Source organism: Pygocentrus nattereri, chromosome 16 (genome assembly GCF_015220715.1).
Source record: "Pygocentrus nattereri isolate fPygNat1 chromosome 16, fPygNat1.pri, whole genome shotgun sequence".
NCBI classification, from domain to species: domain Eukaryota; kingdom Metazoa; phylum Chordata; class Actinopteri; order Characiformes; family Serrasalmidae; genus Pygocentrus; species Pygocentrus nattereri.
The window spans coordinates 35874499-35893128 of record NC_051226.1 but is presented as its reverse complement, the minus strand read 5'-3'; the positions used below and the strand labels follow the sequence as shown (position 1 = coordinate 35893128).

General features: G+C 41.4%; 2 protein-coding genes across 3 annotated transcripts in view; both read left to right on the top strand.

Moving 5' to 3' along the window:
* ptpra (protein tyrosine phosphatase receptor type A) overlaps window positions 1-863 on the top strand; it is a 52509-nt gene extending 51646 nt beyond the window's left edge. Inside the window, exon 23 of one of the 2 annotated variants that reach the window (XM_037545656.1) lies at window positions 611-863. In XM_037545656.1, the coding sequence (XP_037401553.1) occupies window positions 611-685 (75 nt within the window). In that variant the 3' untranslated portion in view covers window positions 686-863. The remainder of the gene's footprint in view (window positions 1-610) is intronic. The other variant, XM_037545657.1, reaches the window with a different exon arrangement.
* A 10182-nt stretch (window positions 864-11045) lies between these two features.
* On the top strand, window positions 11046-17219 carry gnrh2 (gonadotropin-releasing hormone 2). The gene is made up of 4 exons (XM_017725234.2): window positions 11046-11205; window positions 15244-15389; window positions 16819-16902; window positions 17004-17219. Exons 2-4 carry the CDS (start codon window positions 15252-15254, stop codon window positions 17040-17042), a joined length of 261 nt encoding a protein of 86 aa, XP_017580723.1. The 5' UTR covers window positions 11046-11205; window positions 15244-15251; the 3' UTR covers window positions 17043-17219.
* The last annotated feature ends 1411 nt before the right edge of the window (window positions 17220-18630 follow it).

Here is an 18630-nt window from a genome sequence, read left to right as displayed (position 1 = left end):
GCTTGGCATTGTGCTTGGTGATGTAAGGCTTGCATGCAGCTGCTCGGCCATGGAAGCTCTGCAGTGAAGCTCCACAGTTTTTGTGCTGATGTTGATTCCAGTGAAGGTTTGGAACTCAGCACAGTGTTGGTGACTTTTACACACTATGCTCCTCAGTCTGTGTGACTTTACATGATCTGATACTTTGTGTCTGAGATGCTGTGAATCCTAAAAACCTCTGCTTTTCCGTAATACCACTCACACTCGATTGTGGAATATCTGGCAGGGAAGAAACTGACTTTGTTGCAATAGTTGCATCCTATTACAGCACTTCAGATCCATTCCTTCAAAGATGTTTATGAAGGCAGGCTGCATGGGTAGCTGCTTGATTTTGTACACCTGCGGCAATGAAACTGAATGAAACACTTGAATTCAGTGATTAAGAGGTGTGTCCCAGTACTTTTGTCCATACAGTGTATCTTGTCTTTGAACCGCACCGTAGACCACTGCTCTGTTTTTATTAGCATTTTTCCCGCTAGCCTAACTTCGTTAGACTTGGGTTTGTGTACTAACTGATGTATTTTGAGTTACTCAGGTGACTGATATGCATTCCTTTGTCCTCCCTGTGCAGGAGCAGTATGAATTCTGCTACAAAGTGGTCCAGGAATACATCGATGCCTTTTCTGACTACGCCAACTTCAAGTAGGGACCCTACAGAGTGACCAAGCAGGGACCCCACAGGGCGAACTTGGTCTTCTCTCGCTTCAAAGTCAATCAGAAACACACACGGGACACGGAATCACGGAAAAGGGAACAGAACCAATGGGAACCAATGAGGCGAGAGAGGTGCTGTTTTTGTCGGACGAGGACAAAAAAAAAAAAAACTAAAGACAAAATTCAGAGATGCCTTCTTGAGTATTTTGTAATATTAGTCTTGTTCATATGTTCCTTTCTCCCCCCCCACAGTGTAAATACACTCTCTCTCCCCCCCCGTCTGTTTTTGTTTTTAGAAGCAGCTCAGGCTGCAGTTTTAGAGTGACTTTTTTTTCTGATGTAGTTTACTGGTATATGAAAAAAAACAAACACACACACACACACACACACACACACACACACACACACACACACACACACACACACACACACACACACACACACACATATATACATACATATATATATATATATATATATATATAAAATTTGTGTGAGAGAGACTAAATAGGGTTTGAGTTGAACAGCTGGACCTTTGGGGATTTTCCTTTTGGGCGTGTAACGTTTTCTGCTGCAGTTGAGTGACGGACGCTTGTTCACGATCCTGTTCTGCTGTTGTTTGCTGCCGTCTTTTGGCGCATGAGCTTTATTTGCCGCTTTTGGCGTCTCACGCAACAGCACAAGTGCATAAACAACACAATAGAAACGTGGGCAGCCCCCCGTGTTTCGTTTCATTGTGCTTCGGATTTTGGGTCCACTGACCAGCTGTTTGCTGGAGGGATTTTTGTTTCTGCCAGCATCTTCCCTGATACCTCCCTGAAACCGCAGCACTTCGAGGTGGTGGGCTTCGTCCATGCTCCTCATAGAGGTTCAGAACTGAAGAACCAACACGTGTGCACTTGTTCTATGTGTCAAGTGTTTGACTCAAGGAGTCGTGTCCTCTGAAGCAGGCGTTTGATCCTACGTTCGGCATGGTTCGAGCTCTGGAAGTGGATAAACAAACGGGATTGACTTTTTTTGGCACCTTTTTGCAGCGTTGATGCTGCTTCCGTACCTGCCTGGACGCTCAGCGGTCAAGACCTAAGTTTAATCAGAAAACGTACATCAGTGCAGGTTGCCTTTCCCGCTTCTCGACGCTAACCCGCCGAGGAAGGTCATCCTGTTGCTCTTGCGATGCCCAGAAAGCTACAGTTCTGCACAGCGATTAATCCTAGAAAGCGACCTGTTCCTGCCCGTCGACCAGCCAAGAGTCACTAGAGCCGTTGAAGGTGAAGAAATATTTCAATCTGCAATGCTAAAATGGAATTTGGATTAGAACTAATAGAAGTTCTAACGTTGAAGTTCGTTGGACAGTCTGATTAGCATTATGCAAATAAGACAGAAAATGCTAATTGGTTTCCATTCGTCGTTAGTTGCTTTTGGGGGACGTACCCCCTTAACACTCCACTGAGCCAATTATTGAATCTTTCAAGAGCCTTTTTTTTTCTACCCTGCTTGTTTTCTTGTTTACCTGTTGATCTGTTTACCTGTTCGTTTGCATCATCCCAGGCCTACGAGGCTATTGAGGACGCCGACGATGCTCTATTTACACCAAATGTGGTCGCGTTGCTGTTTAAAACGTGAGAAGTGAAAGTCCAACAAGCTGATATCCCAAATGAAACGTCAGGCAATGCGTGTAATTGATTGTTGACCGATAGAATGCTTACACGGTAGTGCCCGATGACCAGACCAGTCTGATTTACCCAAGCACTGTGGCTTAACCGCTGACCTCTTGATTCCAGTCTGACTAGTGGTCAGTGGATGTTGGATATTAGCGCTGTAGACGCTACGCTATGCAGAGTTTGCATGTTACTGACGAGTGAGGTGGTGTTGGGACGTCGTTATTGTCTTGGAGACAGATTTAGTCATTCCACATTGGCGGTAAATATGAAATGTGTTTATTTTTTTTATATTTTGCATTTTCCAAATACAGGGTGATGGTTTTGAATCGGGGGTTGTATATAAAGGAAGAGTTGGTCAACATTTTTTATTTTCTTTAGGGTTTTATTGAATACTAACAATTGTCCATACTGTATGTTTGGGAGCACTCGCTGGTTTGTGTGGCTGGACGTTGATTTCCCCCAAAACCACACTGGTTTCCCCACACCCCCTCTTTTATACGAAACACTGTGCCAATACATGCCCTCACTCAGCAAACCTCCCATCCCCTACTTGTTGTAGCAGGCCCCAGCCCTTCATATACTCAGGGGCGTGTCCAGAGGCGTGGACCGCTCCACCGAGCAAGTGCCTCATCACTTTGCTTTACGCATCGATCTCTTCTAGCCTCGGCTTTCACTGTTCTTACAAATCTGCAGTGGCATGTGGTGAGATACTCGTTAAAGGGAACCATATTTTGGACGACAAATTTACGCGATTTCCAACTCTGTAATCAGCCAAGACACGTTGCGTGTCTGAAGCTACGATGCTAATGTAGCTAATGAAAATTGATAGCTCATACCTCACCTGTTAGCATTTTGCTAAGCTACAGAGGCCAGCTTGCTTCAGGGCAAGAGGGATGAATCTGGTCTTTCGCCCAACTGTCACTTCAGAGGTGACCCATGTTGACTGTGCGGCTTTGAATCGTTTTTTTTCCGGCTAGCTTTTGGTTTTTCTACCTGCTTAATCTTTTCCTTACTATTCGACATCATCCTCGCTCTCTTCGCACGCACGCTGACCCAACGTCCTCCAGCAAGTACCACCATTCGGCTTTAGAATGCTCCTTTAGGAATGGGGGGGGGGGGAACGTTTAAGGAACGTTCCCAACAATCAGACGTTTGGGCATTGTTGTTGTTTTGGGCGTGTGATTGGTGTGGCAGCTATTCATATAGTGTAGTAAATTCTTTAAATCAAACGATCACAATCCACTCTCGCAAGATTTGGCTCTTATTTTAGAAACCGAATCTTTACGTCTGCAGGCTTTGGCTTGGTTACCCAGACCATCGCCATCCAAAGCAGTAGAGAGCATCACTTTGAACAGCAATGTTTAGCGTTGTGGTGGCTTTAAAACAACGCTCAAGTTTTTATGAGCAACATCTTTGGCAGACGGTCAGTGAAGCAGCTGCCCGTGGAGGCGAGGGTCTACAGTTTTTCTCTACAGGGAAAGCGCGACGTTTTCAGATATAGTGATAAACCAGCGCTTCAGTGGCGAAACGTTCAGACTTTGCTCTGAATGTCTCGGGATTCTTGAGGTCACTGAGTTGTTGAAATACAAATATTGCTACGTGCAAACTAACACTGTACATTGAGTCTGCTCTTAATGCAGCTATAACACCAGCTACTCCAACCGCAGCGACTGCTGCCAAGTCAGTGTACCACTTTTGGCAAAGCTTGCTTGTTTATTTGGGGTGATTTGGAGAGATGACCAGTCTTATTGAGGTCAGTTCAGCACACAGCTTGCACGTAGCATCTGTACCGGGATGCAGGAAGCGGTTTTAAGTTGAGGTGCTGAAATTTTGCTCTTTTATTATTTGATTTTTTTTCATCAATTTTACAGCAAACAGAATTTACCATAATAGTAATGGAGGCAACAATATGCACCTCTGTAAACACCCTGCACACTCTGCTCTCTCTTTATGTAAACGAGGGAAGACCAGTCAGATTGTGGTGCGGCAACTGTTCCACTCCCATAGTCATGTGCACCAAGCAGATCAAATTAGCAGTTTAAAAAAAATCTGTTGTTTTAAAGGCTTTATTTTTGAAGATTAAAGGTGCAGTATGTAAAATCTTGGGGGCTCTATTAGCAGAAATTGAGTAGTGTGAATCCTTGTTGTCAAAGAAGCAAAAACATGACCGAAATCAGGACAGGCTATGGCAGAAAACTTGACGGCTGCCGTAGGTTCTACTATGTGCTTGGAAAGGGAGGGGTGAGGGAGGGGGATTGAGTTGGTTGCAATCTGCAATCTGACCACTAGATGCTGCTAAATCTTACACTCTGCACCTGCAATCCTAAAGTAGCATTAAGCACTCATCACTTCATACATCCCTGCATTTGTATTTTAACTCCTTGATTACCTCGTAATTCAAACGTGTTTATTCAGAGGAAAAATGCATGTCCAGCAAAACAAGGCTTTAATATTAGCCGTAATGGAAATTCATTTTTCCCCATAGAAAAAAAACGGCCGAGACCTTGACTTCCTTATTTGGGCGTAACACTGACTACTTAGCGAAGCTTGAATTCAGCTTAGGCGAGTTTACAGTCCGAGTCTTTTACTAAGTACCTGATTATTGTCCGTGGTAACTGTCGTTGCTGCGTTTAGGTTGAAAACTGCTGGAGTTCCCTGGAGAACCGGGTCTAGCTCATCGTTTGGCTCTGTAGAGAGCTCAGGATGCGTTCTGCAGGAAAGGAGAGATAAAAGATAGTTACGTAGACAATATCCCCCTCTTATCTGTCCGTCTGTCGCCATGTAAACCACCCTTTCCTGTCCCTTGCTTTTCCAATGTGACGCTTCCTCAGTTCCCATGAGTCTTTTATACGAGTCATTTTAAATCCTTTCCACCCGTCGTCCTTCACTCCCTTGTCCTTCGCGCTGTGAACATAACGCGCTCCTTCTGTACATAATGTTATTTATATTTCATTCCTCTCCTCTGCCTTGCTTATCGTTTTATTTTTCCATTTTTTTAATGCCAATTGTATATGAAACTGTACTGGGACCATTTTGAAATGTATGTTGGTTTTTTTTTTCATATTTTTAATTCGGTATTATTGTCTTAAAATCCTATTTTTTAATTTGCAACTTTTTTTTTTTCTAGCATTTTGTTATTCAGAATTTGAATATATGTGTATATATAATTATATATATATTATAAGAATGATATATAATTATATAATGCCAGATGGCCTTTCTAAGCAAGAAACTGTTCAAACCTAATAAAAGTGCTTGAGATTTTATCAGCGTTTTTTCTTTCAGTCCGGATTTAACTTCTGCTGAAATCTTAAACAGTTGACCGCTTTTGGCGTCTCCGAGCTCCTTTTTTAGGCCCAGATTAAAAGCCCACTTTTAAAACACGTTACAAATGAATGTTGTCTTCTTACAAGTGGGTTTGATCTGCATGTAGAAACTTCCTTCACTCTGCAGCCCGGCTCCTCCCAGTAGGTGCGTCCGTTCTTCGGCCGCCGTGGGGAAAACAGCCTGTCATTCAATGTCTGGTCAGCGGGGAGAGGCTAATCCTTCCCTGCTTAAGATTCGTCAGGGGGACGAGCCTCATCTGCCGATGCTGTAATGAGGTAGCGCTGATGAGATTCAGCCGGTTGTCAATGGCGTTCCCAGTTTAATAGCCGGAATCGCAGCATCTTCATCACAAACAAGGATGCTTTATTTGTTCTGAGGGTGAAGTTGAAGTCTCAAGTGGCTCACCGCTCCCTATGTAGTGTATTTGGATATAAAGGGAATATAAACGTTCTGTCATATAGTTGTGTAGAATTTTTATATATATATATAAAAATAATATAGCTCATTATTCATTTTAACCCTGTTCTTCAGTGGTAAAGACCCCCATGGACCCTCACAGAGCAGGTACTGTTTGGGTGGTGGATCTTTCTCAGCAGTACAGTAACACTGACGTGGTGGTGGTGTGTTAGTGTGTGTTGTGCTGGCCTGAGTGGATCAGACACGAGTGCTGCAGGAGTTTTTCAGCACCTCAGTGTCGCTGCTGGACTGAGAACAGTCCACCAACCAAAAATATCCAGCCGACAGCTTCCTGTGACCACCGATGAAGGACTAGAGGATGACCAACACAAACTGCAGCAGCAGATGAGCTGTCGTCTCTGACTTTACATCTACAAGGTGGACCGACAAGGTAGGAGTGTCTAATAGAGTGGACAGTGAGTGGACACAGTGTTTAAAAACTCCAGCACAACACACACTAACACACCACCACCACGTCAGTGTTCCTGCAGTGCTGAGAACGATCCACCACCCAAACAGTACCTGCTCTGTGAGGGTCTGTGGGGGTCCTGACCACTGAAGAACAGGGTAACAGAGTATCAGAGAAACAGATGGACTACAGTCTGTAACTGTAGAACTACAGAGGGCATATATTGTGTGTGTGTGTGTGTGTGTGTGTGTGTGTATATATTATGTGTGTGTGTGTGTGTATATATTATGTGTGTGTGTGTGTGTGCGTATATATGTGGTTTAACTAGTTAAAACGGGTTAAAATGAATCTCCATCCTCAGTGCAGCAGGTTCCAGTTGTGGGAGGTGTGATGTAAAGGGCGAATGGAGCGTTGGGTGGGTGTCAGGATGTGTGCTGGACCTCCCTTTGGGCTGCATGTCTGGTCGTGAGCGCGTGCGGATTAGTGCAAACAGAGACGAGTGTTTAAACAGAGCTCGAGAGACAGGAACTCGATCAGCGCCTGACACGCCGATTAATCTCGCCCATCACTGTGGGCTCGCCGGGGTCACTGGGCCCTTCACAGAGGTCACGGGCCACGACGCTCAGCTCACCTTGTTCAGCAGGGAGGAAATGAGAGAGGCGTCCGTGTAATTGGTGTGGTGTTCGGATCTGACCACAAGGGGGCACCAACACACACCCCAGACATTAATGACTGCGCTATCACACTGACCCTCAGAGCTTCTCCACACTGCAGTGATCAAACTTAGCCTGACTTATTCTGTTAGTCTGGCCACCAAGTAGAATAATACTAATAATACTAATAATGCTGCTGTTATTACTATTATTAATAATAATAACAATATGCCCACTAATAATCTCTTCAAGTTGATTGCTTTGGCCTGTTATTGTTTTCCAAAACATGGTAGCCCCATTCACAAGTAACAACAACAACAACAACAACAATAATGAAAATAATCTTGCTACTGGGAGGGATTTTTAAGATATATTATTATTAATATAATATATTAATATTATTGCAAAAATAAGTAAAAATAATATTTAGAAACAGAAAATAGCATTTAATAGTGTATATTGTGTGACATTTGTATGTTTATTAGCTTGATAACAAATACAACAGTAATAATAATGATAATAATAATGTTGCTCTGTGGAAAGATTATGACATTATTATAAACATGAATAGATAATTTAGAGATACGTTACGACATTTAAAAGTGTATATTGTGACATTTGTATCTATAATAATTCATAATCATATGCCACATAATAATAATGGTAATATTAATAATAATTGTGGAGAGAATTTTGCCACATTATAACAAAAATAACTAAACCAGCAATGAATTACACTGTTTGATTAAATGATGTAATTTAGAAAATTAAACTGTAAAAATGTCATTTGTTATTGAAACATGAAATTATTAATATTTCATTAGTTATCATATTAGTCTGTGGGCGGGGCTAGCTCTGATATATCCAGGTTGATTGCTTTGGCCTGTTCTTGTGCAGCTCAGCTCCATTCACTGGGTAATAAAACAACCAATAATAATATTTTGTATTTATTGGTGAAAATATTTTCTTTATGAACCGTTTACAGTGGAACAGGAATGAGATTACGTGTAAATATAGGTATTTTATTTCTATACAGAAGATTTACAGTAAAAACTCTTCGCCTTCTTGGTGATCGGACCTTTAAAACGACGTGATGAGTGTATCATAAATAACTTACACCTCCAAACATGAATGTTGATGTTTTGAAATCATTGGACCAAAAAATGTGGCTCCTGTTTAATGATTTAATGATCCGATTGATTAACGTTGAAACGATGTTTGCACGGTTGCCAAATGTACAAAAAAGTGTTCTTTGATTCCTCCAGTGCTTTTATACCACACAGCCGAGGCTCCTGAGGGACAAGCTGGAGACCACCTATCAAACTGGATTCTGGACTATCTAACCGACCGACCACAGTGTGTCTGACATGGTGTTCAGCAGCACAGGGGAACAGTCCTGGCACCGGTTCCTCTTCACCCTGTACGCTGCAGCCTTCACTACAGCTCAACAAACTGCCACCTACAGAAGTTCTCTGACGACTCAATCGGACTCAATGAGGACGACAGAGAGTGCAGAGAACTGACCCAGGACTTTGTGGACTGGTGTCCTGAGGAACCATCTGCTGACCAACGTAGGGAAAAGATGGTGGTGGACTTCCAGGGAAGGGACATTGAGAGGGTAGACTTTTATAAGTACCTGGGTTTCCACCTGAACAATAGACTGCTCAGAAAACACAAGTGCGCTTTATAGGAAAGGCCAGAGCTGACTCTATTGACTCGACCTGCTCAGAAGACTGAGGTCGTTTGGAGTACAGGGGGCGCTCCTGAGGACCTTCTTTGACACCGTTGTGGCATCAGCCATCTTCTTTGGAGTGGTCTGCCGGGGCAGCAGCATCTCAACTGCGGACTGGAAGAGACTTGACAGGCTCAGTAAGAGGGCCAGCTCAGTCCTGGGAAGCCCCCTAGAGCCAGTGCAGGCGGTGGGAGACGGGAGGATGTTAGCCAGACTAGCATCCATGCTGGAGAACAGCTCCCACCCCATGCCTGAGACTCTGGCCGCAATGGGCAGCTCCTTCAGTGACCGGCTGCTTCACCCCAAGTGTGTAAGGAGGCCATCACAGGTCCCTCCATCCTGCTGCTGTTAGACTGAACAACCAGCACTGCTCCCAGTAGAACCCCCTCCACCCCCCACTGGACCCCACACACCTACAGAACATACTGGGATCTTCTCATCTTTTCCTGTGTGCAGTATAATCAACACTCCGTGTGCGGTATAGTGTTAAATATCTCTACAGCGTAAATACTCTGAGCTTTCTATTTAGAATTGTTTATATTGTAACTCCTCGCCGTCCCATGGGTGATATAAACCGGTAAATCGTGCAAAACTCCATCTGAATTTCAGGCAAAATATCCTTACAAACTGAATATCTCAGCTTTTTTATTTATTTATAATTATTTTGTTCTCTTTTTTTGTTGCTGTCCCTTTTCTCCTGTAACACTGAGAATTTCCCTGTTGTGGGACCTAATAAAGGACTGTCTTCTCTTCGCTTCTGTTATCCATATCATCTTAAATTAATGTTTATTTTATACTGTTTTTATTCTTAAAATATTTCTGCTATTTATAGCCATCTAGTCAATACTACTGTACAGAGAGAAAAATGTATTTCAGCTGTTTCAAATGATTTTCTTATTAAAAGATATTGTTGAATCAATAAATTGCAAATCAACACGAGTAGGAATGTGAAACGCTCATACAAATAGGACACAGCCACTGCTAAATCCACTTTGAACTCTATTAAATTAAAAACGGAGCAAAAACACAATGTTTGATGTTTTACTTATTGAACTTCAGTGTTGTTTGTAAATACACACTCCTTGCAAATTTGATGCCTGCAACACATTCCGAACAGTTGGGACAGGAGTAGGTTTACCACGTCACCTGGAGATGTCAACTGAACCAGTTTTGCTATTCGTCATTTACAAGTCGTTGGTTGTGCCACCGTCGGGCGACTTTGTCGCATCACAAGCTTAAAACGGTCACGATGGGAGACATTTGTGGTAAATAATGCGTAAGGCTGACCACATCACACGTTTCAACTGTGCAACAGTCCAGTTCAGATGAGCTCGAGCCCAGAGAAGGCGGCAGTGTTTCTGGTACAGTCTTGCATTTGTGGATGCAGCACCGAACAGAGTTTATTGACCCAGGCTTTTCACAGTACCTCGTCACATCCATCACAGACGCTTGCTCGATTTTAATGCGCTGCCATCTGAGGGGTAAAAGGTCGAGGGCATTCGGTTGTGGTTTTCGGCTTTTCGGTTTGCCCTTTTGCGCACAGAGATTTCTCCAGACTGAACTTTAGAGGATATTATGCACGGTAGAGGATGAAATACCTATTCTCGCGATTGCTCGGTGAGAAACATTGATTTTCAACTCTGATTTATTGGTGTCACTTGTTTTGAAAGTGCATTTATAATTTTTCCTCTCTTATTTTTTCCCTCCCTGAAAGTTCTTTGACCCCTCCAACTTCCTGTGAGCTACGTTTGTGTCCCAGGCCAAAATAATCCATTATTATAACACTTTATTGCTGTTGATTAATTTTGAGCATTTTTTATTATCGCTTATGAATCAAGGTTCCTATTTTGTCATTCATTTTTGGTAAATGACTCACGTTTTCACACATCATTCACTGTGTGTGTGTGTGTGTGTGTGTGTGTGTGAGAGAGAGGCAGGATCAAGTCCAGGGTCCGATGTCCCTCAGGGGGCAGCAGTGTTTGAAGACGATAATTGGAATTGAGGATGTTACGCACTCTGGCTGCATCCCACCGGAGCCCCTCCTGTGTCTGCATGTGTGATGGGTTATAAATAAGGAGGCAGAGGATGAAGAGGGTCTCAGTGAAGAAGCGTTGGGCTTTCCTCAGCTGCTCCATCGTCAGTTCCACCAAAAGGCTGCTGGTAAGAAGCCTCGAACTCAGCGCTGCAGGACAAACTCTCTGCTCAGCAGCAGATTTCAGAAGATCAGCAGTAGAACCTGAAAACAGACGCCAGCACAGGAATATCAGAGGAAAGGTAAACACAGTTTACTGTTCCGTTTCCTACAGTTTGACGTTTTAAAGGAACATTCCAAAATGATCGTGTGTGGTAACTGACTGCTCACTAGAGTTTCATCAGGTAGAACTTGGTTAAACTTTACGCAGTTGAAAGTGTCTTTCAAGCAGTCAGAAGTCTCTTTAATACAGTTGCAAATCAATTTAATACAATCTTAAGTCTTGTTTACATGCCTTAAATCTCCTTAACACAGTGTAAAATCTCAGCTCAGTCTTTTTTATTCAGTCTAAAGTTTTTTTTTCAAATAGTTAAATCTCTTTTATGCGGTTTAAATATATTTAATACAGTCTTAAGTCTTGTTTATACAGTTTAAAATCTCTAATACAGTCTAAAATCTCTTTGATACAGTCTTAAGTCTATTTAATAGTCTAAAATCTCTTTAATACAGTCTAAATTCTCATTTATATAGTCTAAATTCCCTTTACTACAGTCTAAAGTCTCATTTATATAGTCTAAAGACCCTTTAATACAGTCTAAAGTCTAATTTATATAGTCTAAAGACCATTTACTACAGTCTAAAGTCTCATTTATATAGTCTAAATTCCCTTTACTACAGTCTAAAGTCTCATTTATATAGTCTAAAGACCCTTTAATACAGTCTAAAGTCTCATTTATATAGTCTAAAGACCCTTTAATACAGTCTAAAGTCTCATTTATATAGTCTAAAGACCCTTTAATACAGTCTAAAGTCTCATTTATATAGTCTAAATTCCCTTTACTACAGTCTAAAGTCTCATTTATATAGTCTAAATTCCCTTTTAATACAGTCTAAAGTCTCATTTATATAGTCTAAAGACCATTTAATACAGTCTAAAGTCTCATTTATATAGTCTAAAGACCCTTTACTACAGTCTAAAGTCTCATTTATATAGTCTAAATTCCCTTTACTACAGTCTAAAGTCTCATTTATATAGTCTAAAGACCCTTTACTACAGTCTAAAGTCTCATTTATATAGTCTAAAGACCCTTTACTACAGTCTAAAGTCTCATTTATATAGTCTAAAGTCCCTTTAATACAGTCTAAAGTCTCATTTATATGGTCTGTCCCTTTAATACAGTCTAAAGTCTCATTTATATAGTCTAAATTCCCTTTACTACAGTCTAAAGTCTCATTTATATAGTCTAAATTCCCTTTACTACAGTCTAAAGTCTCATTTATATAGTCTAAAGACCATTTACTACAGTCTAAAGTCTCATTTATATAGTCTAAAGACCATTTAATACAGTCTAAAGTCTCATTTATATAGTCTAAATTCCCTTTACTACAGTCTAAAGTCTCATTTATATAGTCTAAAGACCCTTTACTACAGTCTAAAGTCTCATTTATATGGTCTGTCCCTTTAATACAGTCTAAAGTCTCATTTATATGGTCTGTCCCTTTAATACAGTCTAAAGTCTCATTTATATAGTCTAAATTCCCTTTACTACAGTCTAAAGTCTCATTTATATAGTCTAAAGACCCTTTACTACAGTCTAAAGTCTCATTTATATGGTCTGTCCCTTTAATACAGTCTAAAGTCTCATTTATATAGTCTAAATTCCCTTTACTACAGTCTAAAGTCTCATTTATATAGTCTAAATTCCCTTTACTACAGTCTAAAGTCTCATTTATATAGTCTAAATTCCCTTTACTACAGTCTAAAGTCTCATTTATATAGTCTAAAGACCCTTTACTACAGTCTAAAGTCTCATTTATATAGTCTAAATTCCCTTTACTACAGTCTAAAGTCTCATTTATATAGTCTAAAGACCCTTTACTACAGTCTAAAGTCTCATTTATATGGTCTGTCCCTTTAATACAGTCTAAAATCTATTTAATAGTCTAAACTCTCTTTAACACAGTCTAAAGTCTCTTTTGTACAATCTAAAGCCTGTAAAATAGTAAATCTGTTTAATACAGTCTAAAGTCTCTTTAATACATTCTAAAGTCTCTTTAGTACAGTCTTAAGTCTATTTAGTAGTCTAAACTAAAGTTTGTCGGACACTAGAGGGCACTATGACTTCATTTAAAATGAATGGCTTCCTATGGAGCTTTCATACAAAATCATAGCTTGTAAATGCAGAACCACTTTTAGCATTTTGTCATTTTAGCACTCAGAAGCAGTGATGCTAAACAATCAGCTCTCAATAACATTAATGCAAACCAATCAGCTCTCAGTAACATTAATGCAAACCAATCAGCTCTCAGTAGCAGTAATGTTAACCAATCAGCTCTCAGTAGCAGTAATGTTAACCAATCAGCTCTCAGTAGCAGTGATGATAACCAATCAGCTCTCAGTAGCAGTGATGATAACCAATCAGCTGTCAATAACATTAATGTTAACCAATCAGCTCTCAGTAGCAGTGATGATAACCAATCAGCTCTCAGTAGCAGTGATGATAACCAATCAGCTCTCAGTAGCAGTGATGATAACCAATCAGCTCTCAGTAGCAGTGATGATAACCAATCAGCTCTCGGTAGCAGTAATGATAGCCAATCAGCTCTCGGTAGCAGTGATGATAGCCCAGCAACCCTTAGTATCAGTAATGTTAGCCAATCAGCTCTCAGTAGCAGTAATGTTAACCAATCAGCTCTCAGTAGCAGTAATGTTAACCAATCAGCTCTCAGTAGCAGTAATGTTAACCAATCAGCTCTCAGTAGCAGTGATGTTAACCAATCAGCTGTCAATAACATTAATGTTAACCAATCAGCTCTCAGTAGCAGTGATGATAACCAATCAGCTCTCAGTAGCAGTGATGATAACCAATCAGCTCTCAGTAGCAGTAATGTTAACCAATCAGCTCTCAGTAGCAGTAATGTTAACCAATCAGCTCTCAGTAGCAGTGATGATAACCAATCAGCTCTCAGTAGCAGTGATGATAACCAATCAGCTGTCAATAACATTAATGTTAACCAATCAGCTCTCAGTAGCAGTGATGATAACCAATCAGCTCTCAGTAGCAGTGATGATAACCAATCAGCTCTCAGTAGCAGTGATGATAACCAATCAGCTCTCGGTAGCAGTAATGATAGCCAATCAGCTCTCGGTAGCAGTGATGATAGCCCAGCAACCCTTAGTATCAGTAATGTTAGCCAATCAGCTCTCAGTAGCAGTAATGTTAACCAATCAGCTCTCAGTAGCAGTAATGTTAACCAATCAGCTCTCAGTAGCAGTAATGTTAACCAATCAGCTCTCAGTAGCAGTGATGATAACCAATCAGCTCTCAGTAGCAGTGATGATAACCAATCAGCTGTCAATAACATTAATGTTAACCAATCAGCTCTCAGTAGCAGTGATGATAACCAATCAGCTCTCAGTAGCAGTGATGATAACCAATCAGCTCTCGGTAGCAGTGATGATAGCCCAGCAACCCTTAGTATCAGTAATGTTAGCCAATCAGCTCTCAGTAGCAGTAATGTTAACCAATCAGCTCTCAGTAGCAGTGATGATAACCAATCAGCTCTCAGTAGCAGTTTTGATAACCAATCAGCTCTCAGTAGCAGTTTTGATAACCAATCAGCTCTCAGTAGCAGTAATGCCACCTGATTAGCACTCAGTAGCTCCATTCATGCCCATTCACTGGAGCCCACTGGTGTGACATTTTTAATATTTAAAAGTTTTAATACTGGTTTCTGGTTAATAATTCAAGATCTTAGTTTTTTTCATCAGAACCTCAGCTGTTTTGACTCAAACGTGTCTGCAGGTTTTCCTTCCTGCCACACAAGAGCTCCTCATATATCTCAAGTGTTGAAGAAAGCAGCTGATTCAAGTGGGATCATGTGTCCCTCTGCTTGGATGGAATGAAAACCTGCAGCTACACCGGCCACAGCGGATTGGTGACCCCTGGATTAGAGCATAAAGACCAAATGCTTTTACTAACCTCCTGAGGCTGAACACGTGACTGTCTACGAGGCCTGTTACTCTGTATAGAATATTCTTGCTCACTCACTCTCTCTCGCTCTCTCTCGCTCTCTCTCACTCTCTCTCACTCTCTCTCACTCTCTTTCTCTCTCTGTAGTGATAGTGATGGTGTGCGGGTGCAGGTTGGTGCTGGTGGTGGCTCTGCTGCTCTGTTTGGGTGTGCAGTTGTCTGCCTCTCAGCACTGGTCTCATGGCTGGTATCCTGGAGGAAAGAGAGAGATCGACTCGTACGGCTCACCAGAGGTATCAGCACACGAAACAAGAACATCTGTAAGATGCACTCTGACCAGCCTCTTCATGAATCTGGAAGCCATATGCAACAAAGGCCTGGATCTGCCACAAGAGATCATGCAGTGGTCTGTTCCAACCTTAGGTCATCGAAAGCCCCTAATCCAACTAATCCAGGAGCATCAGGATATCAGAGAAAAGGGTCAGGTTAAGAGCTGAACTCAATGGAACTCTATGGATTTCCACTGTCCAGGACTTAGTCATGTGGAGTGTAGAAGTTATAGCTAATACTTGACTTGAGTACTTTATTAAAGGAGATACTGACCGTTATTATTATTATTATTATTATGTGCCGTCAGGTCATTTCTCCTGATGGACTCCTGATGACCATATATAAATTCTTTGCCTTTTATTGTGGCAAATCTGAATGACTCTTAAGCGCAAAACGGAGAATTCACATTTATAAGTGCAGAGTATTTGTATACTGGCCACTTTATCAGAAACCCCTTCGTAGCTGGTGTTTGGTTAGACACTGTAGCTTTTCTGTTGATGCACATCCTCTAGCCCTGCATCAGTAGTCAAAATGGACCACTTCCCAAATAATATATAGGTCAGAAACTGACCAATGATGAATATGGCAGAGGGGGGCTTATAAAGGGTGCAGCAACCGATGAGCTACAGCCTGTAACTATACATCCATGTAGTGTATAGGTGGGTGTTTCTAATAACATGGACAGTGAGTGGAAGCACAAGGTGGGTGTTTCTAATAAAGTGGCCAGTGAGTGGAAGCACAAGGTGGGTGTTTCTAATAAAGTGGCCAGTGAGTGGAAGTACAAGGTGGGTGTTTCTAATAAAGTGGCCAGTGAGTGGAAGTACAAAGTGAGTGTTTCTAATAAAGTGGACAGTGAGTGGAAGCACAAGGTGGGTGTTTCTAATAAAGTGGCCAGTGAGTGGAAGCACAAGGTGGGTGTTTCTAATAAAGTGGACAGTGAGTGGAAGCACAAGGTGGGTGTTTCTAATAAAGTGGCCAGTGAGTGGAAGCACAAGGTCTGTGTTTCTAATAAAGTGGCCAGTGAGTGGAAGCACAAGGTGGGTGTTTCTAATAAAGTGGCCAGTGAGTGGAAGCACAAGGTGGGTGTTTCTAATAAAGTGGCCAGTGAGTGGAAGCACAAGGTGGGTGTGTCTAATAAAGTGGCCAGTGAGTGGAAGCACAAGGTGGGTGTTTCTAATAAAGTGGCCAGTGAGTGGAAGCACAAGGTGGGTGTTTCTAATAAAGTGGCCAGTGAGTGGAAGCACAAGGTGGGTGTTTCTAATAAAGTGGCCAGTCAGTGGAAGCACAAGGTGGGTGTTTTTCACTTTAATAAAGTGGCCAGTAAGGAAGGTGTTTCTCATGAACTGGGCAGGAATTTTAACATCGTCTTTGTCTATGCGGTGGCTTTGCCAGGTGTCGGGGGAGATTAAACTGTGTGAAGCGGGAGAATGCAGCTATCTGAGACCCCTGAGAACCAACATCCTGAAGAGCATCCTGGTGAGATTTCATCATGTTTATTTCTAAGGGACATACAGATTTTTGATGTGGCAGATGTCTTGTTGGTTTGGTGATGTTTTATTTATATTTCCCTCCCACAGCTGGATGCCCTCATGAGGGAGCTCCAAAAAAGGAAGTGATGTCACACTGCAGCGTCAAGGCAGTCACCATAGAAAGCCCCTATCGAGGGAACAAGCACATTTGTTTACGTTTACGTTATAGTATTTCTGAGCTTTCCATTCTTCTTTTGCAAATCAGCCCTGTTTGTGCATCATGTGACCATTTAGCACTTCAATAAAATCTTTATTTTGGTATTTTGTCTCTTGATTAAATGAAGCCGATCATAAATCACCCTGTTGGGGAAAAAAAAATCACAGAAACCATTAAAAGTTTTTGTTAGTTTCTAGTGGTCTGTAATGGTGGTCTGACCAGTAGTCTGTTTATATTGTGATATCAACCCCCAATGGGTTCAAATCACAGTGTAAATATTCAAATGTTTTAACAGGGACTGATTCCAGGTGCATTGTTTCCTAATGGAATCTAATGGAGTCCTACAGGAAACTAGTAGTGGCCATTAAGCCAATTCCCATTACAAATGAGTTGACGAACACTGTATATCAGAACATCAATGCGAGAACTTGGATTATCATATTAAGTTCATGGTAACTGATCTTGAATAGCAAATGCTAAGTAAGCCTTGTTGGATCAGGAGGATCTGGATCATGGATGGTAGATCTACCATGGGCAGTTGAGAAAATGAGAAACTCTAAAATCACAGTTGAAATACTTTCAAAGGTTCAATTCATCATTTCAGATTTTCAAGAATACAAACTACTGTCCTTTCAAAGGCAAAAGGGCTAACAGGCTCCTCCAATAATGCTCACAGGTGGCCTTTAAGCTGAAGTAGTTACTAAAGAATTCACTCAAAACTGCAATAATCAATGTGAAAATGAACTGAACGTGTGTTTTACAAGCTCCAAAAGTCAGTATTTAAGCTTGAGCTGTATAGTATTAAGCTCAGTGTGGGAAAGTAAATTTTTTTTTAACTTAGTGTGGGAATTTAAGTGTACACCAACGCTAGCCCAATGCTAGCTTGACGCTAACATGAAAAAATTCCTATAGAGACTAAATCCCATGGCTGAAATTAGCATTATCGTAGCAACACTATCGCGTATTCACAAAGAATAAAAACTTACACCTACAAAGCTTCTACATTAACTACTGCTATATTATGACGAATATATGACAAAAATAAGAAGTGCTGCTGGAGCTTTTAAACACCTCAGTGTTGGACTGAGAATAGCCCACCACCCGAAAATATCCAGCCAACAGTGTCCTGTGACCACCGATGAAGGACTTTTTACCTTCGTGCATCAATGAGCCTTCGGTGCCAAACTTCTGGTCACCAACAGATCTCCTAGGACCTCTGTAGGTAGGTACTGACTGCTGCTTCCAAATTTGACATATTTTAAAACAACAGCTGGCTTTTCATAGCGCAAAAATGTCATGATGAATGTACCACTAAGAAGCGTCCAAGATTATTTGGAGAAAACCTTTTCACATTGACTTCCATTAAAAAAGTTTGTCTTGTTGTTTTTCATTTTTTTACCACTAGGTGTCAACCTTCACCTCTTTGGCTGCACCAAGACGCTCTTTCCAAGCGTTCCCCTTCACCTAGTGAGACGCCTCAGCTGTCCTCCCTACAGTCCCTACTGCAACAATCAGCAC

Coding starts and splice junctions, on each gene's coding strand:
- gnrh2 (XM_017725234.2), top strand. CDS start 15,252: ATGGTGTGCGGGTGCAGGTTGGTGCTGGTGGTGGCTCTGCTGCTCTGT. Junction 15,390..16,818: donor ACTCGTACGGCTCACCAGAG/GTATCAGCACAC, acceptor TGGCTTTGCCAG/GTGTCGGGGGAGATTAAACT. Junction 16,903..17,003: donor ACATCCTGAAGAGCATCCTG/GTGAGATTTCAT, acceptor TCCCTCCCACAG/CTGGATGCCCTCATGAGGGA.